The sequence below is a fragment of the Anguilla anguilla genome, chromosome 10 (assembly GCF_013347855.1).
Source record: "Anguilla anguilla isolate fAngAng1 chromosome 10, fAngAng1.pri, whole genome shotgun sequence".
Lineage (NCBI taxonomy): Eukaryota > Metazoa > Chordata > Actinopteri > Anguilliformes > Anguillidae > Anguilla > Anguilla anguilla.
In genome coordinates, this window is record NC_049210.1 from 6,860,060 (window position 1) to 6,887,809 (window position 27,750).

The window sequence follows — 27,750 nt, forward strand, 5'->3', positions numbered from 1 at the left end:
TGGAAAAGAAAAAAAACAAGGCCTTACCCTCAGCCAGGGGAACGTCAGGACAAAGAATACTGCCGGTGTAAATTACGAATCCGACCCTGAAGGTGAATGTCATGGTAATCCGACTCTTTAGCACGCAAAGCAAAGGGGGAATGGTTCAAAGAAGCTGCAGGCAACATCCCTCGATTTATGAACAGGAAGCACCTTTCACCAATGATCAGGACTGCCCATGCCGACGTCAGAAGTCCCCTCGAGCACGGGACCATTCCATTTTAATTGTGATGTCATCAGAAACAATGACGTCACAAATGTTTGGTCTGTCAGTTCCCTGCTAAAGCCAGGAAGTACTGCCAACATGCCCAACCAGACCAGTGGTGAGAAGCAGTGTTACAGGTCATTTCTAATGCCATTTGATTATTGATATATTCATTACACTCCAAATCAGTTTCATTGTACATGTACATGATTCTTTGGCAGTGCCCGAACACACAAAAAAAATTTCGGCAGTTTTCTCATTTTTAATTGAAATATTAAAGGAAACCATTTACGACAGTGATGTACAATAATAATTATAATAATGATAAATCATTTACAGATTAAAATAGTGATTGCTACATCTTAACCTGGATAATTTCTTCACATTAAAAACATGGGTCTGGTAAATCGTCACCCCAGGGATGGGAGGGTTTCAGTTGGTCAGGAAGATTATGCCTCCGTGCACACCAGTGCCCCCCGCAGGCTGATCAGACACGTACATCATGCCGGCCTGTTCTGCTGCACACAGTGCCTTTCTCTCACTCAGATCTGCACAAGCCCAACTTGGGAACTGTGGTATGATTAAGAAGGATCACATGCTGGCCTGTGCAGAGGTTGCAGCAATACGCACTGTGAAAAACATACTTAGGCATTCCAAACTGAGGATATGTCAAAAAATTAAATAAAATACATGGGTCCAACAGCTGAAAAAGAATGACCCTGGCAGTTATAATGTGTCTCTCCTTGCGTATGTGTGTGTGCGCGTGCGTGCGTCTGTGTGCACAATGCTTTTATACGCAACCTTCCGTTTTACATCTGAGCCTCAACAAAGACATTGGGCCTCATTCACAAAACTTCTAAATTATTATTAGTTTGGTTCTTAAAAATGTTCATACCAAAAACCAATATGGGATTCATGACACATGTGGAGACCTTTGTTTTTGTGCATATCCCAGGTGTGAGACGATGAATTCTGACCGTTTGTAAACTTTATGCACAATCCTGTTCATGTGATTTGCATAAGAAAATAGCCATGAACAAATAGAAATAAGAAAAAAAAAAAAAAGAATGCCTAAATGTTCTTGGAAACATTTGTACCTACAGTTTACAATCAAATGATTGTAAGCATGTTTCATGAATGAGGCCCACTTTCTTCAAAAATACAATCTTCAGTATCAACCTCTTTTTTTTCCCCTCACAACATCATTATCAAATGGGGAAAAAAAAAAAAAAAAAAAGAATTCATGTGCACTGCACCATTTGGGGGGCTGTACTGACAGTTGGGGGGAGTGGCAGAAAGGCGCGGTTCGTTCCCCGCGACCCCCTCGGCCCTCAGTCCAGGAGTTTGAATTGGAAGGAGCGCGTGCTCCACTGGCTGACGTCGCAGTTCGCCATGTTGCGCTCGGTGAAACTCACGTTCCCCGCCGCGTCGACGAGGATCACGGTGTTGGTCCTGAAAGCCGGAGAGGGAAGAGAACTGGCTAAAGCGCACCTGCTGAAAGGGCAGCCAAAAGCAGCCTACCAAACAGGCTGCTCTTCACCCTCTGATCACAGGGAATATTTAAATAAAGTTTTATTCAGATGCAAAAATTTGTGACAATTTCCAGACTTGCATGTTGTACAGCCCCAATGATACAATAATAAATAGCTATTCATATTTAACCCTTTGTTATACAACATCAGACAAGTGGGATAAGATTTCTCTTTACTGAACATTCTAATGCTGATGTAACAGTCACTGCTGGTAGCTGAAAGCAATGGAGTTCTAGAACGCTGACTTAGAATTTTGAAAAAAACATTCCAAAAAACCTGCTCATCACAGGATTAAAGGTAGCACCTACTGTGTGAATGCACATATTAAACAATATATGAATGTTATGTGAATAGAATTGGTGGGATTTTTCGCCAGTAAACACAAAGCCAAAAAATAACCTGAGAGCCAGAAAGTAGGTGTTGGAGAACCCTGATTCAAAGGAATCATGCAATTCAGCTTAATGAAGCTGTGGATTGGCACCACTCGACAGGCACCTTAATCAGTCTTAAATCCATAATGCAGAAAAGGCAGACCCAAAACTGATTGATAGGACGATTCAGAGGCGGTACGTCAAAATGTTTCGCGGCCTCACCTGGAAGGTCGTACAGAAACACAGTCGCTCACACATTATTCATTCAAATAACCTCCCCTGATCTGATTTATTCCGAAGATGTCCTTGCTTCATCTGACCTCAACATCTTGTTATCTCCTGTCCTGAATATGCTGCCATACATGAACTTATCAGTGATATATCAAAAGTGAAATATGCCCAGACCTGTAGTGCTCAGCCTTGCCCTGGTGGCTCACAGGGAACGCTTTTTAAAATGTATTTATTTATTTAAAATAAATTAAAAAAAAAAAACTTATTTGCTCAATTTAAGCACAGTTTAACTCACGTCACGTGGGTTCTGGGGTCTAAACTAAACGCAGATTTTACGGTGAAAACAACAACAACAGGCTGTAACCTGGAGCTCTAAAGGATCCGCTCTGGGAACCGTGGGCCTACAAAGCGTGTATCTGTGAGAGGCACTGCGTTTCACCCGTGGGGTTCGAACCCGTGACTCTCCGTGTGGGAGAGGCGGCAGCGCGGGCGTGTGCGTGTGCGCATGGTACGAGGACGCTGAGAGACCTGCTGTCAACAGAAGGCGGCAGGTCCCGGGCACAGTGCACGAGATGGGGTGGGGTGGGATCGGGGGGCGGGGGTGTGGTGGGGGGGGGGGGGGGGGGCGTGGGGTCGGGCGAGGTGAGCGTAAAGGGCTAATTGGTGTGACAGGACCTCCCACCTTGTGCCATACCCCGGGGAGCGAACGCAGACGGCGGACAGAGCGCGGAGCATGGAGCTGGTGTATCCTTCCCCTTGCAGCTCCTGAGTCGGGTCAGGCGTGTTCCTGCCAATCAGAGAGCGGCTTTAAAAACACTCTTCTCACACACGGCAGGTGGGCCGGCCAATAGGACGTGGCCACATTAATTGGTCAAAAAAACAAGAATTATTTTTATTTCTGTTGAAGTGAAAAGGATGAGAATACACATTTCTGTGTGCAGATTATATATGATATGTTTGGGCCAGGCGTCACGCGGTTCTTGCGCTCACAGCTCCTCGTTGTTGAGGATGTGGAGCAACTCCTGGACCAGGCTGTCCGACGGGAGGTTCTTGCTCACGGTGCTGGTGAAGTCCTGCTTTCCACGCAGCAGCTTCTTCCAGGGGGTGTCCAGGAGGGAGTTGCTCAGCCCGTAGATTCCTGCTGAAGCACGGAATACTCATCACCGGCCAGGAAGGAGCCAATCAGATAGCCATTAGCGATGCCGCTGCCAGTGCTCCCAAGGGTATGGAAAAACTACAATTCCCACAATGCAGCACTTCCACACCCAGCTTATCTGAAAACAATCACCCCAATTCTTTCTCTCTCTGCATTACCACCACAAGCAACACCATTTCCCCCTCCCAAAACACTGAACTGTCTAAAAGAGTTCCCTTGTTAACGTTTTGTACCTTGTAGTGTCTGTGTTTGACACAAAAAAACTACCATAGAAATTAATTTATTATTATCTATATATTAAAACTGCAGGGCAGGGCTTCGATTAGGCGACAGTCAGCATTAGTTTCCCCAACCGTGCCTTTCCTTTTGACACTTTCCTCCGCTTTTCTGACAAACGTTCGACTTGCAGAACGGCCGACGTCGTTTGAAATGGGCCGTCTTCGTCAATTTGGGCTAAGCTCTTCCTTTGGACGGGGGGGACGACAGCCTTAAAACTTATAATTCACCGCCTCCGACAGCCTCAGCTCTGAAGTGCTCGTGGTTCAGATGTTCCCGAAAGACAGAGTGCCCGCTTTCACCGTCGGAATTTCAAGGCGGGAATTTCATCTTCAAGTAAATAAAAATGTCGAATAGCATCTGACAAAAAAACATTCTGATGGATGGCTTGATAAGACGTACGGGGAGATTAAATGTCCCAAAGTCCAAAATGAAAATCGTTCATCGTATTTTCAGACCTGTGTCATCATACTCCACTGTGCAGGCTGTCAAAACACAATATGAATGTAGTTTATATGGTGCCGACCAAACTGGACAAAATATAAAAATTTTAAATAAAAATCACATTACTCAGGAGAAGATTTCAATCATGCCTTCAGGTAGATTTCTTTATGAACCGCTCGGTTTCGGCATGCGAACAACCATTTGTCAGACTTTTAAATCCCATTTTTAAAACCGTGTGCAGTATTTTCAGGTTGTGTTCCAGTCATATAAAACACAAATGACTCATTACCCCGAGCTTCGAGATTTAATCTCAGTTGATCCAACCGCATATTTCAGTTTGCACAACACAAGCATTTCTGAAGTGGTTTTAAAAAAGAAATATAAAAACAAAACACAACATTCTATCTGAAATCTCCAGCATGAGGAGATATTTTGGCAATGGCGATTCTCAGGTAGGTACATAAACAGCATCGCCATTCAGTTCCAGGTCACCTGCCATCTTTCCCCTTATGAAGGGCCGCTTACTGACATGCCAAAGCCAGTTGTGCGAAAGCCATGGGCTCCTAAAACGTTGGACCCGCCCAACCTGACACATAGGCTCCGCCCACATGACACGTAGGCCCCGCCCACCGGACAACTAGGCCACGCAGTTTGCAAGGCGGGCTGGCATTCATACGTTCGTATCTTATCGCGCCAAACCAATATCCGCTGTGATGCGATGTCATTTGCTTCTAGGAGGTCATACCCCGTCACAGGCGGGCTGGCACAGACGTGAGTTGGAGGAAGACACTTCATGCGCAGCTCAACAGGCAGAACTGCAGTTGCCCAATATGACCAGTGGGGGCCGCTGGTGTGCGATGAGGCGCAATCATGACCGACTGAAACCCAACCATCCCTGGGCAGCAATACAGCCAACCGGGAGTCGCCCTGCGGAGCTGCTAGCAGTCGGCAGAGGCACAGTCCAGATTTGATACCAGACCCGTTTTTCACCAGGAAGTTACCTGAAATTGACAGGTATCACAACCAATACAAAACACCTGGACAGTGGACACACCAACAATGAGCACTTGACAAATACAACTATGATCATGACAACACTGATTATGGCCACACAGATACACACAGACATGCAAACACACGTGTACACACACACACACACACAAAAACACACACACACACACAAGAGCTGTACAGAACGGCTGACAGGTCAAGCAAAAGGCTAAACAAACCTGGTTTGAGACTGATGGGTTCGCTGTGGCCTTTGTTTCCATAGTAACAAACTGTTGCTTCTTTAGCCCTGAAGAGAGCAAACACAGTGAAGGTAAGGATCAGAGCTGTCACACCCTGTCACTGCATTTAAATTCTCCCTCGTCCAGGCATCCCCCCACTGCCCTTCTCAGGGTGACTGCTGTACAGGCATAAATACCTTCTGTATAATGGAAATCTCATCATCTCATTAATTGCCATAATTTTAACCGATGACATGCAAGGACTGACACGTGCGCGTGTCTGAAATTAAATGCATACCGAAACCACAGAAGCATATGCGGGGGAAACAAAGAAAATTAGGAACAATGTTGCATCTCCAGCGCACTTGTCAATCCGCACTCATTATGACATCATCGTGTTCCGCAGCTGCTGCTGCCGCTACACCAGAGATCCTTCAGGCGTCGCGAGATGTCAACACAGGAAAGGCAGCGGGTTACAACGGCACCTTTTCCTCGTGCTCTGCGCGAGCGTCTCCCGGTCTCCCTGTCGCCCGCCGGGTCTGAAAACGGTAGATTGCTCTCTCTGTTTTTCCCGCGATTCGCCCCTCTGAACCGTCCCTCGTTCCAAAGACAGCCGGTGAGTAATGAGTTGCGACTGGCCAGCCGTGCGGCGAAGCATTAATTACGGCGGCGGCTTCAGTCAGTCTCGTCTGACACTAATCAAGCAAACGCGGTCTGAGCGGCGGGGTGCAGGCGCATTTGCGTCATCGGTCCCGGCTGCTAAATCGATGGGGGCCAGAAGTCAAAGGTAAACAAACGCTAAAGTTAAATATTTCTGCACTTACGCGGAGGGGTTAATACACCGGGCCAGGTATCAAATCGCTTCGCGGTAATTTCGCTTCGGAGTCGGATACATGTTAGCTAATAACTTATATAAATAGCCTCGGATGGACGGAAGGAACGGGCTGAATTAAATTAAGTTGACATACTGGGTGCCGCTTCTTCTAAATGTTTATTCCCGTCCAATTAATTAGGAGCAAATTTGCCTGTCCAGGCTTGTAAATTTGTTTATGCCGCGGTAAGCAATTAGGCAGGGGGGGGGGAAAAAAAAAAAGAACCGCTGCCTAGCAGAAGGATATCGCTGGCACTATAAGAGACCCGCGCTATCATGCGCAAACATCACGGAGCACGGGCATTAAGCAGACAGCGCAGAGGCTGGCCCCGGAACACAACAGCTGGTGGAACAGGAGTCCGGACTCCACACCCTCTCTACGGAGTGTCTGGAGGGGGGGGGGGGGGGGGGGGTTCTTTTAAATGGAATCTGAATGGATCTTTATTATCAGCCAAGTTTCAGCCAGGGCCACTGTCAGGGGGTAACAATCGGGTACATTGTCCCAGACCCTGGGATGTGAAAAGGGGGGGGGGGGGGTCAATGTTCTGCAAACTTGCAATAAATATTATTGCCTTGGTCCCGGGAAAAACATAATGATATCATTTTGTCCTGGGCCTGGGAATTTCACCCCCCCCAGCCCTGGTTTCAGCCAAAGCTTTTTGCGATAGGTCAGTGATGGAGCTGGCTTGAATCGAGGTGTCCAATTGGAGCACTGCCTACTGGAGGTTCTACGATTGGTCAGAAGTAATAACTGACCACTTGTTTATTAGCAAAGCATATGTCTGGAAGTTAGGTGGACTTCCAGACATATGCTCAGTGGATCTCACATTGGAAGGTCAACCAAGTCAGGCTTGTTATGTTATGAGCCTGAGAAAGAATGTGAACACAAATGCCAAATTGGTGTTAATAGCTTACGTGAACATCCTGGACCATTTTTTAAAAAACATTTATTTATCAAGTGAAATGCACCGTGTCTGAAATGAAGAGTGTGCCGAAATTCTTTTTTTCTCTTACTTCAGTTTTTTTTTAAAGGAGAGAGGACAGTTCACTGTCCTTCAGGATTTTTTGGTTTATTCAGTGTGGGAGGGGGAAAGCAGAGGGTAACAGACAGGGAAGAGACCACAGATCAGACGGCGCCACTGGTGGGGGACCGAATCCCACCCCCCATGGGGAGGGGATCCTAAATGGGTAAAGAGTCATCTGCCAACAGACCGCGCCACGTCTCTCACCTGCAGCTAAAATCCTGATTTAAAACTAGCCGTGGCGCTGCGTGCAGGCGCTTTCAGTTAGATCTTCCCACAGCTTGATCTGCCGAGAGTAAAGGCTCCCACGGGTGTGTGTGTGCATGCTGGCACATGTACAAACACACACACACGTGCGCACACACAAACAGCTGTTGGACACTCTCTCTCGAGAGTACTCATCTGCCAGGCAGAGCTGTTGCAGAATGAACTCGTGCGCAATGCTGATTTTTCAGGTCTGTGGTTTGCAGTTCATCTGCTGTGGGGGCGGAGGGGGGGGGGGGTTTGAGAATGGGGAAATAAATGATTCCTTATCTCACATCTGTGAAAAGAACATTACGTTTTAAAAAAACTTTACCGGAATAAAATTTGTCAATGAAAAGCCAATAATGAGTCTGGAATATAAAGATGAGTGTGCGCATGGGGGGGATGGGGGGGGAGATGGGGGATGAGGGTTGCGGGGCAAATGTTTCTTCTGGCTGCAAATAACACTTTGAAGATTTGACTGAAAGATGACGTGGAATTCAGCTATGTTGGAGGTTGGAGGTCTGAACACACATCTGTCATTTTGCTTCAGATGAGTTACTGCAGCTAAGCTCTTAGGATAAACATGTTTCTCTTGCACGAAAAGGCATCGGATGTCACAATTATTTCAGTTATTAGTGTATGTTCTCAGCTGCTCAGGTTCCCAACCCTGTTCCTGAAGAAACCTTCATCCTCCAGGTTCTCATTTCACCCCTACTTTGGCTCACCTGACTTTACTAATTAGCACCTTAACAAAGATCTCTAGCTGTTGAATGAGATGTGCTTTGTTAGGGCTGGAGTGAAAACCTACAGGATGGTAAATCTCCAGGAACAGGGTTGGCTACCACTGCGCTACACTAAACCCCATGGCTGCCTTTATAAAAACAAACAGGTCATCAGAAACATCTCTAAACACCTAAACGATCTTTCATTGCGCACACAAGAAAACGAACTGTCTGGGCCAATCAAGCCATGTTTAAAAAACAGAAATAATACCAAGAAAAGCCCATGAAGACCCCATTATTATGCATAAACACCATGGACCACAGGAATTACTCTTCCCCTTTCCAGGTGTTTTTTGTGTGGAGCTCGACAAACGGCTAATTTAATTGCGGCATCAACTGATAGTCCAGCAACAGCGGTGGTTTTCTCCAGCCATTTTAAATGCGCTACCCGTCAGTCACATTGATTTAAAAGCATCTGCTATGTGCCCGAATTGTAAAATTGTGAAGATGTAGCATCAAGACGAACAGCCACCATGTGGCTCATGAATCCACGGCTTGCTTTCCCATTTATTACAACAGGAATCCATTTGAGTCTTCCCGGAGGTACGAGTCCGGACTGACAGAAGTGGCTACACATTCTAAAAGTTTGCCAATATAACGTTCACTAAAATCTATCTTGAAAAGCTTAAAGAAAAAAAAATAGGCCTTTAAAGCTAAAAGGACACTGAGGAGTTGTCCTTCATTGCCAGAGTAGGATGTAAAAAGGCGGGGGAAAAAAAGAAACTATTCTGGCACCAGCCGCTGGGAAACCATTGTATCGATTGATTTTGAAATGAAAGACCGCGTGACAAAATTAGCTTATAATTAATTCTTCGCTTAGGCAGACTGGATTTCCAGGAGCAGAAACCCCGAGCGTTCAGGGCTGCAGCTTTGCAAAATTAAATACTGTGGTGTGGCGGCAACTGAAACAAATTCAAGAATGTTTAAATGTAATTTACTTCTGCTTTCTTTACGGGGGCGGGGGGTCATTGGCGCTTGCCAGATGCTACATTTGGATTTTAGGCCACGCTTTCAAGTTCAGAAATACTCCGAACCCTCATATTTCTGAGGCAAGCGGCAGAATTCTGACAGCTCTGAAAGCATACGCAGTCTCATGCGCATTACCGACCGCACACTGCAATTCAAAACGACAGAAAACCGTTTGACGCAAAATTGTTTCAAATCGAACGAGTCCCACAAAAAAAACAAAGCGCTTCATTACTAGCGTATAAAGTGGCTACGTTAAAATAATTACGCCTTTAATAGAATACCGCGGTCATGAATCACGGGAGGGTTCCACCGAAATTGACGTTAGAGTTAAGGAGATAAAAGTGACGTCTGCTTTTTCAAAAGACTTGACCACAGCCACACCGACTGAAGGCGAGTGCTACTTCTCATTTTCAGATGAAAAGGAATGATCTTCTCCCTCTGACAAAAGCGGTTAAAATTTAAACAAAGCAATAGATAAAAGTAGAAAGCTCTGGAAATAACAAGACCTTGTCAGACACATCTGCCTCAGATAGCCCATCGCTGAACACGCGGCAGCGAGATGAATCTTTAATACCTGCTTCGGTATTAAACTTCAGTTCCAGCATACACAATTTCGCCTGGTGAAAGAAAAAAAGAAAAAAAAAAAAAGGAAAAATTCTGAAGAAACTTCACATAGCATTAATATGTTTTATTTTTTGTTTTTTTTAACCAACGGAAGATCTTTAAAAATTAAAACGCATCAAAGTGTGAACATCCTGCTTCAAAGGATCTGGCTGCATTTCTGCGTGTTTGCTTTCGGGTACAGCACATTACGGGCGTTTAGCAGATGTTCCCATTCAGAATGGCTTAACCCGGCTTTCGCAATCTTTACACAGCATCCATTCATACGGCGTAGAACGCTGGCGCAAAGCAGGTCAAGTGCCTCGCTAATGGGTACATCGGCTGTGCCCCACTCGGGAATCGAACCCGTAGCCCTTTGGTTTTTACAAGGCCGGTTTGTTTACCGTTCTACTACGCTGCCGACTGCTGGGGGCTATTATTAGCACGCCTCCGTCCCTCCGCTAAGCCAGACTGTCATACGTCTTCAGGCTCAACATAAATATCTCTTAAGAGGATCTGCGCACCTCCACCAGCGCTTTCACACCCCTCGACCAATCATCATTCGCGCCGCGTTGGGCTCGGGAATAAATAAGAAATCCTCTAATGCTCGCGATGTAAAATTCCACTCCGCTTACAAGATGGAACTATTGATTCGGAACAAAATAGCCACAGTATTTCCTGCGGCTGCTGCCACACGCATCATTTTTTTTTGTTTCGGTGTGCAAAAGGGGGGGGGGGGGGCTAATAGCTCTATAATGAGGTTGTTTATTTTAAAAAAAGGTAAACAAATAAATTGTCGTGACAGCCGCCATTTTTATCTGTTTTATTGCACTAAACAGGGCCACCTATTTGTCAGCATCCAGACGTCTTGTGTACAGCGCACAGGGGTCCAGGAGCGCCCCCCCCACCCCCCTGCCCGACAGACGAAGAGGGCGGGGGTGATTTTGGTTACAGATGACAGCCTTAGCCATTGCCAAACATCCACAGATTTAAAAAAAAAAAAAAGAGATTGCTTCTCTCCGCCGAGGTATCGGGCGAACCTTTTGAACGTGCCGAATCTTCTTCTCGTTTTAACCCTTGAGCACGCAACAACGGTCAGAATTCATTTGTCAAAATAGCTGTGGAACTGGCTAATTGTGGCCTATCCAGAATCAGCTGGGGCGTGTGGTATACAGTAAATCCGTAAACGGGCCACAATCCACCCAGTGGAAGGGGCCTCGCTAGGAAACTGGGCGTCATAAGGACAGACCACGTGCGAGCGTCGTGGGACGCTGGGAGTTGCGGTTCCCCAAAGCCTTGTTGCCGTGGATGCGACCCAGAGATGGCCCAGACAGGATTCGAGCGAACGCATAACTTTTAACTCCCGAACGTATACACACGGCTGCAGTGGATCCGGTTGTCATAACGATGACAGAGGAGTCGTGCAATCCCAGTATAGAGAGCAACGCTCATATATTTAAAATTCCAACGGTAATGCATTCCAATCCACCATAATGCAACAATTACAACATATTTCCAGCTTAACTGTCAGATGTAATCAAATGCAAAATATGTGCCCTACTTGCAGTGTATTTTGGAAGCCTGACTTTACCAACTACTGACTGCAAAATGCCGCTCGCAGACAACCCAGCATTTATGTAAAAAAATCTCTCAAAACTTCAAAAGTTTGTCCAGACGTTTACTTGGAAAGAAAACCTTTTTCAAAACCAAAAAAAAAAAAAAAAAAAAAAAAAACAGGCAGCCCCAAAGTCCCCGTGTTTCAACAAGCCCCTTAAAAAAGACGGACAAGTCTAAACTTCCGACAGGTGTTCAGGCTGAATTCTAAATCGGGTGAGCTTTTAATGGCTGCGAAGAAGAACCAGGCGGCCGCAGGAGCGGTTTGTTATTTCTGCCTCAGGAACCCAAGAGAACGGGCACTGAACCTTGCCTTATCCAGACGGAGATCCGCAGGGGATGAAAACACACACGCGCGCGCGCACGCACACACACACACACACACACACACACACACACACACACACACACACACACAGCCACAGGAAGCACCCCTCCACTCCGGTCGATAAAAGAACATTTACTCGCCGCGCGGACTCTAGTGGAATCGCGGCGGAGGGCGAAGCGTTACTCACTCAGGCGATCTGGGTCAGGGCACTTAAAACTCACCTGAGCACTGGCTGACACATCAGATGATGTCACAGAGCCGTCAGGCCTCACATTAACAGGCTGTTGTTGATGTTAAATTAGTGAAATTTCGAATGCCGAATCCGCGGGGTGGATCATGTTTTCAACACCTGGGTTTTCAACAGAGGGATCCTGAGGGTACTGTAGGGGCTCACTGGGCAGATTTGACATAGCTCAGGAGGTAAGACCGATTGGCTGGCAGTCGGAGGGTTGCCGGTTCAAACCCCGCCCTGGGCGTGTCGAAGTGTCCTTGAGCAAGACAGTCCTTGAGAGGCATCAATTGTAAAGCGCTTTGGATAAAAGCGCTATATAAATGCAGTCCATTTACCATTTGATATGCCTTTGACTACACAGCAAATATTTCAAATACATTTCAAAATATAAAACAATTACAATTTTGTTTTTATTATTTTTTTTAAAAACCCTTTGTGGCTTATGATGGGGGTCCCCCCCGGATGCCTTTGATCCTGGGAGGGGTCCCTGGACCTGAAAAGTTAGAACATCCCTGTTTTTAAGGCACCGTTCCACTGCGATACGTGAATGGGCCCGCAATCTGGTATCAGAACCGTTTTTTTTTTTTTTCTGGCTCCCATTTGCGTTCATTCAAACCCTCTGACCTTTGACCCTTTGAGTCGCCGTCACTCGCCCACCTGAACTCCGCAGTCAGCAGGTTGAATCCGTTGTACAGGTGGCCCTCCGAGGACACCTTCCGCAGGTAAGAGCAGCTGTCCATGTTCTCCGTCAAGAAGTTCGAGACCAAGAACCCTGGGCGAGAGAGACGCAGAGCTTCAAAAGCAGTCCACACGTTATCGATCTTTGGGATTTTTTGAAAAAAACACCCGCTCGTTTTTCTCTTGAGTTCAATGGAAACGCTGTGCGCCCGACCGAGCCAATTATGTGGACGGTGAAGAACGCGGCAAGGTCAAAGAAAAGGAAAGTAAAAAAAAAAAAAAAAACAAAAAAAAAAAACACACAAAACAGTGATGAACTCTTCCGTGCCCTCCTGGTGCACTCACCGGGCATGTCTGATAATCAGTGGTGCGTGGTAATCAGCCCACTAAATCATTAAAGCCATTAGAGGAGAACATTATCTTGAGGTAATTTTTAACGACCGCAATAACTCTCCAGCCACTGACGTCCTTTCCCCGGCACTGAAACTTTAATCACTTTTTTTTTTTTAAACTTAAATATGCCGTTTGTTCCCTTCGCCAGCTTCGCGTACGGCTTCTGGGCCGACAGTCGACCGTTTTCTGAGGATGTTCGGCTATTTTGTGGAGGAGGAGGAGGAGGAGGGGGGGGGGGGAGGAAGGCCAGTGGCAGCCAGGGACCTGCCATAATTATGCCGGTGCCCGGTTCAGCAAGCATCTCAAAAGCGGTCTTTTTTTAAAGACGGTTACCGAGGTGGAATTAAAAAGAGAATCTGGTGCCGCGGAAGGGGTGGGGGTGGGGGGGGGGGGGGGGGGGGGGAGTTTGACTTCGGGGCGTTCGCATCTGCGGCGGACAGCTGGGCGGGGAGCAGGGGGAGCGGGGGGGGGCTGATTTAGCGGGACGGACGCGCAGATGCGCCGGGCTACGCCAGCTCGGGGGGCGGTCTCTCCGCTCGACTTTCTGCCTCCCTGCGCACACGGCGCAAAAATAAACAAAACAAATCCCTTCGCCTGCGGTTAAACGCGCCGCCGTGACGAGCCCCGGTTACGCCCGGAAAAACACGCTTCGCCCGCGCCGCGACCGTTCTCCGGTCGACGGTTTACGGTCCGTGGGTCAGAATCCCGGCCATACAGTTCAGTAACGTCCAAACAAGGTATCGATAAAGTAAACAGGTAGCGACACGAAGTTCGACGACCTAACGCGCCATATGTTTTGGCAACTTCCAAACGAGGTGTCCGCTAAGGAAACACGTAGCGACACAGAGTTCTAGGGTGCCGTGGCAACAGACATGCAGATTGGTTCCGGTAATGAGCTTTTTTTTTTTTTTTTTTTTTTTTTTTAAGAGCGCAACAGATCTGGAACGAAAACAAATAAATTTTGGCTCCTCTAGCCCGTTTGCCGCCGATATCGCGGACAGGTTAGATGTACATTCCGTGAAAACGATCAACAGATGCTCCCATTTTCAAAAACGCTCCGATTTTCATTTTTTCCCAGCGATGCGTGGCACTCGCTGAAATACACAATTCCCGCTCATCTTTTTTTCATTTACCGTTTTGTAATTGAAGTCACTGAAAAAAACAAAATACCGCCAGGTAACACAAAGCCTGTCTGCACAGGTGTTGCAACACGGCCAATAAATAAAATAATGCCAGATGCAGACCATAACCTGCGAACCCACGCCTTGTTATGCACGTCCCTTTATCTTTTTTTAGCTTCCGTACTTGTTGCCAGCTACTGAATTTCATAAGATTTATAATTTCATTTGGGGCCAAACACAGAAGCTCTGAAGTGCACATCTGGCCAAACAGGCTCCGCACAGCAAGGTTGGGAGTCAGCTCTGCTAAACGTGAAGCTCTACATTCCGCTCGTTCAATTCCAACAACTGATTCAGTTCCGATCCAACTGAATTCCCAAGATTTTTTTTTTTTTTTTTAACGACTCCAATTCAATTCCAAATCAGAATTTCCAAATTACAATTTGGTATTTAGCAGACGCTCTTATCTTATGTTGTTAGCCAGGTCTGGCACCATTGATCACACAACTCAGGCACAATGCACTTGTGTTCTCTTACATTGTTTGTCCCTCTGGATAAAAGTGTCTTCTGAATGAGTCTAATGCAACCTAATGTCATGTCATGCAATATAATGTAAGGTCAGAAAATGTCATGCTACGTCATGTAATGTACTGTCACGCCATAACATTATAATGCAATGTCATATCATGTAATGTCATTTCATGCAATAACATTCAATGTAATGTCATATGGCATGTAATGTAATGTCACTTCACATAATGTAATGTCATGCAATATATTGCAATGTTATAGCACTTACCTCTTCCATGTGCATCGGGATTGGTCTTTGCCTCCATGTAATTGGTCAGGGCCGCCAGCTTTCCTCTCTTGCTGATCCCCAGCCAGGACCCGCCCACCTTCCCTTCCTCCAGGTCCAGCCCTGCAGACCACAAAGCACCGCGATTGGTCAGCCGCCCGCCGTTACCGTGCAACCAGTGAAGCTCCACCAGCTCAAATATTCCACAGGTGCGTCATGTGACCGCCTCAAATCGGCGGGATTTCACGGCTCAGGGCCCTGATCCTCGGCCCCAACTGCCGTAATCTCTGCCAGGGCGACTGATTATTTCCTGCCAGTCTAAATCAAAGTGACGATAACATGAGAGTAGTCTTTAAAAAAAAAAAAAAAAATGTAATAAAAAAGTTTGGGAGAAAGTGAAACTGGGGGAGGCGCTGCGGGATTTGTGTGGCACCAGAGCACTGGGCCTCGCACCTCAGAGAGGATAAATCTGGAGAGAGGTGTTAACAGGAAGCTGTGTCTGGCGTTCCCATAACTCATCCTTAAACCACCCCACCCCCACCCCCTCCCGCGATCCCCCCCGAGCTTAAAACCTCCCAAAATCCAAGCCTGAGCCCTGAAGACATTTTCTGCCTTTTTTAAAAATACACTTTCTAAAAATAATATTTAAGGGACTCGGGGTGGACGGTAGATGGGGCGGAACGCAGCGTGGAGAGGACAGGAAGCCAAGAGGGTACCCACAAACCCTCCCTCGCCCTCAAAAACACCCTGAGGAGAGACAGGAAGTGGTGCACGTGCACTTCCAGGCAACCGTTCTTCCGCTAACGTTCAATTAACTCTGACTGACTCCGGCCCAAACTACAAATGTACGCTTTTAAAACAGAGTATATTCATTCATCTCTGTTACGTCTACAAAATGGCAGCACTAAATGGACAAACAAATGGTAGTCAAGAGACCTTTCCAATGCACTGGAGATAACATGCTTCAGCTCTGCCATCATCCCCCACTACTCCCCTTACTCTGACCTTTAGCACATGCCGTACATGCGTCCAACGCTAATCCATTAAAGCACCGCTTGCTGTTGTGACTAATTGTATTGGACTGTATACGTATGGGGTTGTGGTGTCAGCTGTTTTTATATGCTGTATAAACTGTACTCTAACAGCTCACCCTGTCAGGTCACTTGTACAAAAGAGAGTTTAATCTCATTTAGATTAACCTGGGTTTAAACTAAATGAATAAATAAATAAATAAATAAGCAAATAATTAATTAATGAAAGCTCTGCAGTGTTGCAAGCAAAAAGTCGCGCCTATCGCTTTTCCCGCCATTAGAGTGCACTGTGCTCATCAGTAACGTCCGCCAAAGTGCGGCGTGTAGCCTGGAGGCTAACGCGCAAGGGGAGGATTAGCGCAGGTGTAGCGACGCGGAGTGTCGCGACGATCGTTTTATTTTCCAGCCAATCGCTGACGGCCCTGAAAGACTTGGGGGGGGGGGGGGGGGACTTCAGAGAGGAGGAAGCTCTCCTCTGTGGAGGATCCCTGGCTTGGGCCTGCTCCCCCCGAGGAGGGGGAGGGGGGGGGGGGGAGAACAGCGGGGTCTTTGAAGAAGCGGTTATTGAAATGCAATCTAGGGACCGCACAGTCTGTCCTCTGCATCTTTACCAGCTCACTGAGAGGGGGAGATGGAGAGAGAGAACAGAGAGAGAGAGAGAGAGAGAGAGCGAGCATGAGAAGAAGGAGACAGACCTTTGACTCCCCTTTATTTTGGCAAGAAAGAAAGAGAGGAAGAGAGAATGAGGAGAGAAAAAGGTGAAGAAAAAAAGGGTGCGAGAGAAAGAGGAAAGAAGAGAGAGTGGGGGAAAAAGGAAAGAAAGAGTGAGGAAAAAAGAAGAGAAAGAAACAGAGTGAGGAAAAAGAGGAGAGAAATAGCAGAGAATGGAAAGACTGAGGAAAAATACAGGAGAAAACAGAGAGAGAAAGAGAGTAGAAAGAAAGAGAGAGAAAAAGATAAAGCATGCCCCTGCATGGCAAGATTAGCCTGGAAATCACTACAATGACAAGAAATATGAGACGGAGGCTCAGGGGAGGGGGGCGGGGGGCTGGGGGAACATCAGTCCTGTTTCTCCGTGACCTTGGAAAGCCCCAGGGCGGCTGGGATTTTGTTTTCACTTGAAAATCAACAACCAGTTCAGACCCCAGGAGACCAGGGGAGGTGAGCTGACCGTATAATCAACCAATTTAACCGATCAATTAGGCGCTGAGCGACAACAGAACCGGGCGCGCCCCAGGGCCGCCCAAGGGCACGGCGAGACGGCCCGCCCGGGAGGGGGGAGACCAGCACGCCCTCCCGCGGAAATCAGGCAGAACACAAACGCTCACAGCTGCCCTCTCCCCATTTCCATACCTGCCCCCTCCTGCGTCCGGACGTGTACTTCAGGCCCGCTTCCCTTTTACAACTTAGCTAGCTATCTAGCGTGCGTGTGCGTCTGTGTATAGAACATGACAAGTAACAAGAAAACACACACACGCACACACACACACAGCGTGCACACACACACACGGCGCACAACGCACGATTAACTGGGGCACTTGTTGCCTTAATTCCGGGCGTAAAGAGCTGTAGGCATGGAAACCGACAGCGGGTATCTAAATGCCCTGGCATCCTGGCGGGAGGCTAGTGCCAGCACCTCGTTTAGCGAACAATCGGGAGAGCGCCTCTCTCTCTCTCTCTCTCTCTCTCTCCCTCTCAACCTCGGCCGCCCGGCGCGGTCTCTCCCCGCTCCGGCTCGAGCGCACGCTCACTCACCGCTGAGGATCTCGCTGCCGCTCCCCCAGAAATCGGCGGCCTTGGACGGCCGGCTGTACACCTCGTCTCGGTTGGCAGCCAAAATGAGCCTGAAAGGAAGACAGGAAGAAAAATGGGGGTGCCGTCAGCCCCCCCCCCCCCTTGCTTGAAGAGGCAGAACCGGAGATGACAGCCTGAATGGCTGTGAAATATTAGCCCAGGACGGAAAGAAACCCCCTCCCTCCCTCCCTCCCCCCCACCACACCACAATTTCCGCTCTGTGTTTATTCCGATCGATTAAAGTGGCACTCCAATGAAAATATGAATTTGACATGCCTTGACAATGTGCATCTTCTTTTAAAGCTAATGTGTTGTGCTTTTAAGCCACAAGGCAAAACAGGTGTACATCACCTGAAGGCTTGAGTGTATTCTCCGCATTAAAGGAAACAGAACTTAAGTTCGGCGCAGTTCTGGAGATTAACCCTTTTAGGTGTGAGTTCATAAACATTTGATCAGAATGTTCTTAACTGAACATTCTAGTGTTGATGCAAAAATCACTATGGTAATTGAGCATTGGAGTTCTAGAACACTGTCTATTGAATTTTGAAAAAGCCTACTCTTCAAAGTGCTGAACTTGGCCAAAGCATTATAGAGGACATGTTGAAAAAATGGCCACCAACTAGGGTCATCATGAGCAGTTGATACTAAATGGATGTCAGTGCAATTTGCAGCAGGTGGTATTTTATTTTATTTTTTCTGGCATTTGTTGTCACCTTCTGAAAGCCCACTGTGAACACACACCGTTCTGACTGGGCAGAATGCAGAACACGGAGTCCCAGCCTCGCAGGACACCAAGGGCAAAAAGCACCCCCAACGCTAGATTACACACACAAAGCCATGCGTGGAGTCCCTTTGTAAAATAGCAGGCAGTTCGCATTTTCGACGTTCAGCAAATTGCTCTCGTAAACATTACTGGACTAACGGGACTTTATGTACTTTTTTTCTTCGTTTTTGTTTTCCCAAGGACACTGGTTGTTTACGTGGCGTGTTTGCTAACACGCATCCTTCTTTACATGCATGTTAAACTGACAGAAGTGCAGCGTCGCAGGGTTTTTGGCGAGGTGGGGGGCTCATGCAATCTGTAGGCATCAGCGCAAACAGACAAGACTGGGGGCGTGGTTCACCCCCCCCACCCCCCCCCCCCGAACACCTTGGCCCCCAGGTGGTAGCTGAAGATGGAGAAAGCTGCCCCCTCGTCACTCATCCCACCAAGCCCCGCCCCCCCCCGGCCAGCACTGCTTCAATTAACTTTGACCCCCCCCCCCCCCCCCTCCAGATCATATCCCTGCCTTTTCTGTTTGCAAATGTGCTTGCGTGTGTGCCATTCTCCCTTTCTGCATTTCCTCTGCAACAAGGGCAAACTGCACATGTGTGTACGGGTATGGGTGTGCACAGACATGGGTGTGTAAGAGTATGGGTGTGTAGTACAGGTACGTGTGTGTATGCAGAATCACATCCTTACCCCAGTTCATCAAAAGCCCATTAAAAAATAATTAATTAAAATAAAAAAAAACAGTCTGATGTTAGGAAGACCTTTCATTAGTATTACTGAGAAAAGAAGGAAAAAAAAAAAGGAAAAAAAACAGGCAACAGCCTAACCCACATCTTTGACGTACGAGACCCGATAAACATGGCGGCTCACCCGGCAGCCCACACAACGCAGGATCACCACCGCGAGAGAACACTCAATCAGCAATCTGCTTCCTGCTGACATTTATACACCTGCAGGTCCTGGGCCATTGAGTTCCTCCCTCTCACCCTGACGGAACGGCGAGGCGGCCATTTTTTATGATGGTTAGTGCAGGGGGGGGGGGCTGCGGCGCTGTGGAGTGGAGTGCAGCGGAGGGGGGGCGGGGGGGCGTAGGGGAGCCTCGCGAATTCCGCGACGTACCGTCAATCACAGACCCCGATCCGTGAACGAACTCGAGCGCTCGCTAGACAGGAACGCCGACCGCATCTGCGGCCGCCACTGAAACCGCATTATCAGTGTCATCAGATGAGACGAGACACGCCTTTACTGTGTCCGGGAGAAATCTGTCTGGGATATTCCGGGGTTGCTGTTGGGTCTCATAACAGATAAAAATTACGGAAAAAAATAATGGCGACGGTGCATGGAGACTCCACAATACCGCTGAGCTACTGTTCATTAATCCCTCCCGCAGCCCGCACAAACAGTACACTGCTCTCTTCAGTCTGTTCCAGAACCTTCCTGCAGCCAGGGGAGCGATTCGTTATAATGGATCAGGTGATGACTGCACATTGACCAGCGATTCCACTGAATAGCACAGGCTAATCCAGTCTCTATGCTATGCTACGGTGCCCTGCCGCCTCCCCCATCGCTTTCCAGAGAGGCTCGGCCTGCCTCTGACCCGTCCTGCAGAACATCAGCTTTCTGCTCGCGTGCAAAATAAAATCACAGGCAAAAAAAAACCAAACAAAACAAAACAAAAAAACTAAACAGAAAAGAAAGAATTGGAAAAATACTGATATAAAATGACAGGCATATGATCCATCTCTCTCACATGGCTAACGACTCTGTTTTGTTGCCTGTAGAGAAAAGGAACCATAATCTTTGATGGCAACACCTCTAATTTAAAAAAAAAGAATAAGAAATTATTTCTTCAGAAAGCTATCTGCCAAAGACAGCGCACCAAATTGTGTGAAATATGATGGTGTGGTTTTCAGTGCAAGCGCCGAGCTGAAATTAGCCTTCTCGAAACAGGGCCTTGTGAAAGACCGCTGTAGCACTGTTATTACTACAAATGGTGATTTAAAGAAACGCTTAACCGACTCCCGTCTCCGGCTGGAGGGAATCCCACAATGCTTTGCCCTGCCCCAGAACGCGTTTCAGGGATCGGAGGAGGCTCTATTGGCGACGACCCTAATGTCGCGCTTGACGTTAATCTCCGGAGACTTTCCCTAACGCTGCACAACTGCCGCTTGCTTAGCACGGCGATGGTGCGTGACACAACGGCTCCGCGTTACTGCTGAGCTGCCGCTCATGAATCATCCCCCCCCTCGCCATGAACCCCCCCCCCCACGGTACCCCGCTCCCGGTTTGGCGCATGCTTTATGGTGCTGAAGCAGCGGACAGTCCCGCCACGGGGGAGGGGGGAGGGGGGGGAAGCCCTCTGGAACAACTCCGGTTGCCATAGCAACGCACAACCCCAAGAGTCCCCCTCCCCCCCATATCTCCCTCTCCCGCATTTCACCCACAAGGCAAGAAAATTCTGTCGATATATAAAATATTTATGCTGTAAGCACGAGGCGCCCGAGGGCGAGACCGCTACAGCTCGACTAAGCGCCCGGTCAGCCGCGAATATTTACGCGACCCAGCAAGTCCAAACTAATCTAAATTGAAACGCTTGCTTTTCTGAAGGCAACTGCAGAACCCTCCACCCAAATCCAAATCCTCATCCGTGAAGCCCCATTGGAGGATGGGGGGAGGCGTGTCACTTCCTGCGGTTGTCCTCATCAGCTCTGCTAGCGAGGGCGTGTACGCTGAGCGTGTAATACGTCATCGGGACAGGTGGTGGTGGCCAGGGAAATCCCCATCAGGGTTATGGCCTTGTAGTCAGGGCAACCCTGCCCTATGCCCCCCTCCCTCTCCAGCTCATTTCCGAGAGCATAACTACATCAGGGCCAGCTAATAAGGGTTAGCATACAATTATTGCTTACATTTTGTAATTTATTTTTGAATATACCGCTTTTCAGCATAAAAAAAGGGGAAGAAAAAGAAAACACATCTTCAGAGATGAATAGAGGCCTTCGCGTACCCTTCCCTGCAGTAGGCCAAATCCACCATTTACGCTAAGCGCAAGGTCATGTCAAGGGGCTGTGTGATTTTTTTTTAGTGGCCCACAAAGCTAACGCACACCATCGTTAAAAACGTACAGGAAAGGATCACTGCAGTACATGGGCTGCAGAGTAATGACACAGTTCACATTACGACTTGTTCCGAGCTTTTCTGTGGGACCCCACAGCAGGGCTCCCTATCTGTCTTACAGAGGGCGAGCGGGCTTTAAAAATAAACAAACGGCACAGACTGACCTAGAGGGGTCAATGCATGAGCATCTGAGACTAATGGTTACAAACCAGCTTCCAATCACATATGCTGTGGGGTGGGTGAGGGGGGGGGGGGGGGGGGTGGGGGGGGGTGGGGTGGTGAGGGGGGGGTGGAAAGTCGATGCCTTCCGAGGGACAATAGTGCTAATGACTCTACACAGATACGCCATTATCTGTTTAAAAAAAAAAAAAAAAGACTGGGAAGAGAAGGCAATTACAAGATCCTCCACACACACAGACACACACACACACACACACACACACACACAAACGCGGCCTGTCGCCGGCAAAGTGGTCACAGGAGGGAGAGGGCAACGCGGCTTTATTTGACTGCAAAGACCGTCATCTCTCACATTTATCTCCGCTAAGCCCTTCGCAATCACACGGGAAGCCGGGACATCATTTCATCAACTGTTCGGCTTGCTGAGGCTGTAATGGATTCATGTGGGGGGGTGGGAATGGGGGGGGGGGGAAGCAACTGTGTTTATTTCACGAGTGCGCAATTCAATTCACACTCGTGAATACGGCAACGATCATTCTTTTAAGCGAAGTTATCAAAGTTATTAGTATTTTTTTCCACTTTCCCCCCGGATTTACATGCCAAACGTTAGTTATTCGGCGATGTCACAGGAAAAACAAAACAGAAATAACCAGAGGAATGCGGATATTACCAGCCTGACGTGCCAGCACCTGGTGATAAGTTAATGACTGGTGCTGTCATTCAATCTACTCGCGCTGCTTTTCGATCTGGAGGAGGAAAAAAACGCGAAATGCGCTGAGATTTAAAACAGCAGACACTTGCGCCGCAGCGAGACTGAACGTAGGCCGCAGAACACCGGCGGTTTTCAAAAAAACCCCCACGTCCCGGCCCAGAACTCATTAAAGCCCAAACAATCCCCCCTCAGAAAGGCAGAGCTGGACCCCGTCCAGGCGATTCGTTTCCAGAAGCGGCCGGATTATCACGGGCGGGAGCGCAAACTGCCGAGTCAGGCGCATCGACTTCTCCTCCTGAGGCCCCCCCCCCTCGACCCGCCCGCCGCACGGGGCTCGGTGCCTGGGAGAGATCTCCATTCGGCTGTGGGAAAGGTTAGCATCGCGCGGCTCTCTCTCTCTCCCGCCTCCTGATCCGTGTGCAATGTCGAACGCCCGGCTCACGCCGAGCCGCAGAACGCGGCGGTTGAGAAGCGAGAGACGCGGTTCCTGTCGGACGACCGCGGCCTGCTCTGGTCCTGACCGTGGTTCTCCAGCACATCAGGCTGCTATTCACAAAGCGTCACAAGAGTAAAACTGATCCAGGATCAGTTTGGGCTTTTTAAGTCATACTGGACCTGACTGGGATATGGCCACGGGAAGCCTGACCCTAGGCCAGCACTCTGACCTTAAGACGCTTTGCACAGAGGCGCAGACGTACGCAAGGCAGTGAGGTCATGTACAGTATCTGCACTGTTCCCAGACCACAAGGGGCCTTCACACGCTGCATGATGGATGCGGTCGTCCAGCAATGTGCCAGTCGTGTGCAGAAATGAGAACACAGGAAAACACGCGCATAAAATAAATTACTTCACACCAGAACGCGTGTGAGAGGAAATGTTTTTGAGTGGAGTGGAGCGGACATCGCCTGTGTGTGAAGGGCAGGGGGTGTCCGTGCTCCAGCCCCGATTAAAACCGGCGGGGGTGGCGGAGGAGGTAAAGGGTCTTACCTGTACGCATTTTTGGAGGCTGGGCGAGGGTCGAACTTGAAGAAGATGATGCACATGGGGGATCCTGGGGAGGGAACTCGCTCACACGGTAAAGGGTCACGGTCACTGCCCGGTCATACTGACAAAGGACTGAGAGAGGAGAGGGGGAGAGAAAGAGATAGAGAGGGAGGGATGATGAGTGGAAAGAAAGAGAGAGGGTGTGAAAGTAAGAGAGGAGAACGACAGCAAAAGAAGACGGTGAGAGAAAGGAGAGAGAGAGATGGGGAGATGATAGAGGGAAGAGAGAGGGAGAGGGAATGAAAGTATGAGAGGGAAATGACAGAAGTGACAGAAGATGGTGAGCAAAAAAAGAAGAGTGAAAGAGAAAGAGGCAGGAGAGAGGGAGGGGAGGAGGAGAGAGAGAGAGATAAAGAGAGATGAATGTGAGCACTGCTGGCCTGTCTTCGCCCCCCCCCCCCCCCCCCCAATGACACATAGTAGCTGGGTGCTGTCCCCGGGACAACCCTGCACCTAGACGCACAGCCGTTCACGTCCTCCAGACTCACCGCCGTACAGGTGCTATTTTTACTTCCACGGCGGGGATTGGAGGGGGGGGCCCGCACAGAGCGCCGAACAGAGGAATAGCGACAAACCGTAAATTTGCCGCAGCCGGCTCGCCTCGGCCCGGCCCGACACCGACCAAATTAAAGTAATATATTCTGCAGGGCGCCGGCGCGGTTCGGTCCCGCTGAAATTCCCTCCATCAAATCCGGAATGGCTTCAGAGACATTAGAATCAATTTCCTCTACGTGTCGGCCCCAACGCTTCGCCTTGTAAATTTTTTATATCAAATTAAATAAGTGATATTGAAGTGACACGAGGCTCTCGAGCCTCAACCCTACGATGAAATACGGCTTTAATGTACAGTACATACAGTTGCAAGACGCTGTAGATATTAAAAATGAAAAAAAAAAAAAAAACTATTCACAATTGAAAAATAGAAACCTCTTCAAGCAGAATTGCAAAACAAGACAGGGAGCAGACAGGGCACTGAACGCTTCAGTTCAGGTGCAGTAGGAAAATAAATAAAGCTACTGGCAAAGTCACTTTCACAAATCACTCATTCAGTACCGAAAGACTTAGGTTTTATACCAGCAGTCTCAAGGAATCATCATCATCAAAACAGAACGTACTGCATTAGCCTGCACAACAAGCATTTCTTCCATTAATGGTGGGGTCAAGGTGTTAAAATCTGTGCCTTTGAAGGGTAACACAAATAATGACAAATACTTCAAAAGTACAGACAGGCTATTTCTGCTTTGATTAAGGACCACAATTAAAATGTACTTCACCACAGACTCCTTCAACCATTACTTGGAAGGTGCCACATTTATCACAAATGCTAACAAGGGTTAGCATTGAGTAGAATATATATGCAAACAACAACTAGAGGTACAATGTTGCTGCTCAAGCCACTTTTGAGTTACTTGCCGTGAACATGTGTCAAACACACGAAACCAGCTCAAGGAAGTAGCAGTGAGCTGGGGAAACTGCGTGAGAAGAAAGCCATCGCGGCCACCCAACACTGGAGCACCACTTGGGACAAATAAATAGTTGTCTGAACTGCACTCTCCCTGTGATAACATCAATGAGAAATCCACTCGGCCTCCTTTATCGAAAGCTTAAAAGTGGAAAAGCTTCTTGACTCTGCAGTGCACCACTTGAAAGGCCCGTTTTCGTTCATTCCATCTCAACCCAACCCAACCCAACCCCAAACCACAAGGACAAGCACATGCCATGCTTCCAGACTCACCTCTTAATATAAAAAAAAAACTGAACTGAGAGTCAACAAAGGATTCCCGGTGTAGCTTTCAACTTTTAAATTACTGCAATTTACTTTTTCAAAAAAGGGATATTACACCAAATCCGAAAAATTAGGGACTTGGAGGCCCAGGAATATTTTGCCCCATATGACAGGCAGGTAGACAGCTACAAAGAATAAGCCATGTATTGTTATAATTTACATAAATGCATAGAATGCACATAAATACTCATGCATTAATTGCACAAGCAAAACATGTATTACACAAGCAGTCCCTATGGATCAAGAGAGAAGGCAAAAAGAAGCTTTGTGCTTTTAAATTCTACATTTCTGTAGAATTCTACATCAAAAACAGCCAAGCAATTCAATCGAGCTGCGTTGCATTCACCAGACAATAGGCTTCTGGAAAGTTTAATGCTGTGCAAAATGAGTTTTTATAATCTCTTTCCCTCTGAGGTCAGGGGGGTGAAAAAAACTATTGTCCGACTAAGCCATTTAATCAGGAAACTTCCCTAATAACAAAGGTGGTAGAGGCCAGAAAACAAAAACAAAACTGTTTTAAAATATTGGTGCATCTGACCATCATCATAACTGGGATATTGCCGAACCACTTAAGAACTGTGGACGATATCTAGCCAAGCCTCCCGACCTCAGCCAAGTAAGTTAACGGTAGCTGCCAAGCGAAGTCTTTGCAAACAAACCGATGCCAGCTTCTCACAAAAGATTTCCTGACTTTCTCTGTATTCATGAACAGCCATTTTCCATCGAATGAGTTCAATTAAGTTTGCTCAAATGTTTAGCTTACAGCATAATAAAATAACTTAACCAGCACTTCAGTTTACCAGCTTGGTAGACAAGTGAGCGTGTACCGGTTACTGACAGGTTGGCTTTAAAATAAAATGACTGGGCAATCTTTAGACAGGTTCGTCATGATGGACCCAGCACACAAAATTAATCAGCCTGGCAGGTGTAGCTGAATAATGACAGCCAACCACGTTAAAATGATAAACTAACTATTAACTAGGTTAATGAACCAATTTACTTACCAAACGTTATTTATTTATTTTAAACTAATGCTGGTTAGCCATTGTATTTTATCTAGATCAAGAACACAATCATATGAAAGCAAACTAGCGACTGTTTTTTTGTGGGCCACTAAATAAGGCAGATTAGCAAGCCAAGTACCCCAGTTTGCTTGTTGAGTTTCACGATGCGCTGACAACGTTCCTGTCCTTCATAGCTATGACAGCTGAATCATCTAATAACCAAATACAAAAAATATAGTCTACTTTGGTACTGAAGGAGCCGCTTCTTACTGTATCGTCAGCTAACATAATACAGCTAACTGTATATCTTAGCTAGGCTACCGTAGACTACGTGGTATATTTACACAATGACAACACTCAATCGGTTTGTGAATTGATCAGATTTGTACATGCTTTAGGTATTGGTTTAAATTAACTGTTGCGTTAGTATACATTTATATTTGTACTAATGTTACTCACGAGTCCAACTGCTGCTAATAACCAATGCATTGGGTTAGCTACAGCTCATAAGCTATGTAAGTAACCTTGTTTTGCCGACTCTCCAGCAACGCGTACTACGATTGGCTGCCACTGAGTATGGGGTAACTTTCTCCTGTCACTGCCACCAATTTAGTGTCTCGTTACTAGGATTTCATAATACGATTCATTTATATAGACCACGCTGTGCATCAAACAGGATTATAAGCAAAACAAGCGTCAGAGTTGTTTTTCAATAAAATAAAATAAAATAAAAACATTAATGCACAGATTAACATTCATTTAAACGCGAACTCGAGGTGACAAAATTATAAAGCAGCAAATAACAGCCAAACAAACCTCCATACTGCATCCGTATTAATGAGTACACTACTCAAGTGATCATTCAGACGGTAGACTATATCTAAAAACTGTTTTTTTTCATTATTTTTGCAACAAAAATGGCAAAGAATATGGGGATGAGGTCCGAAACATGTTATTAGGAAACTTCTCCAGATGTGGTAGATTTAAAATGATTATAGCAAACGTTACATTGCCATTTTCATACCATAGACTGTATAAAAATAGTTTCATACCTTTGCTGTAATTGCGGATTTGAATGCGTCTGCGACGATCAAGACTGACAACCTCTAAACCAATGGTGTTATGATAATTTTATAATCTCTGTGGTTGGCATCTTGAACTACCCAATCACATATTCAAAA

At 47.2% G+C, this 27,750-nt stretch overlaps 1 protein-coding gene across 7 annotated transcripts; it reads right to left on the bottom strand.

The window, feature by feature from the left end:
- Positions 1 to 490: 490 nt before the first annotated feature.
- Positions 491 to 27,733, bottom strand: tango2 (transport and golgi organization 2 homolog (Drosophila)). Of its 7 annotated transcripts, none has more exons than XM_035379925.1 (9): positions 27,029 to 27,139; positions 23,723 to 23,851; positions 17,919 to 18,007; positions 15,136 to 15,255; positions 12,805 to 12,919; positions 5,484 to 5,551; positions 3,369 to 3,516; positions 3,061 to 3,165; positions 491 to 1,696 (listed from the first exon to the last, which is right to left on the bottom strand). In XM_035379925.1, the coding sequence occupies exons 2-9, from the start codon at positions 23,776 to 23,778 to the stop codon at positions 1,576 to 1,578; spliced, it is 822 nt and encodes a 273-aa protein (XP_035235816.1). In that variant the 5' UTR covers positions 23,779 to 23,851; positions 27,029 to 27,139; the 3' UTR covers positions 491 to 1,575. The 7 variants fall into 7 exon arrangements, with proteins under 7 accessions (XP_035235816.1, XP_035235815.1, XP_035235811.1 ...); XM_035379924.1 differs by having other exon boundaries at positions 3,369 to 3,519; XM_035379920.1 differs by lacking the exons at positions 491 to 1,696; positions 3,061 to 3,165; positions 3,369 to 3,516 and adding exons at positions 3,553 to 5,255; positions 26,709 to 26,781 and having other exon boundaries at positions 27,029 to 27,113.
- Between the last annotated feature and the right edge of the window lie 17 nt (positions 27,734 to 27,750).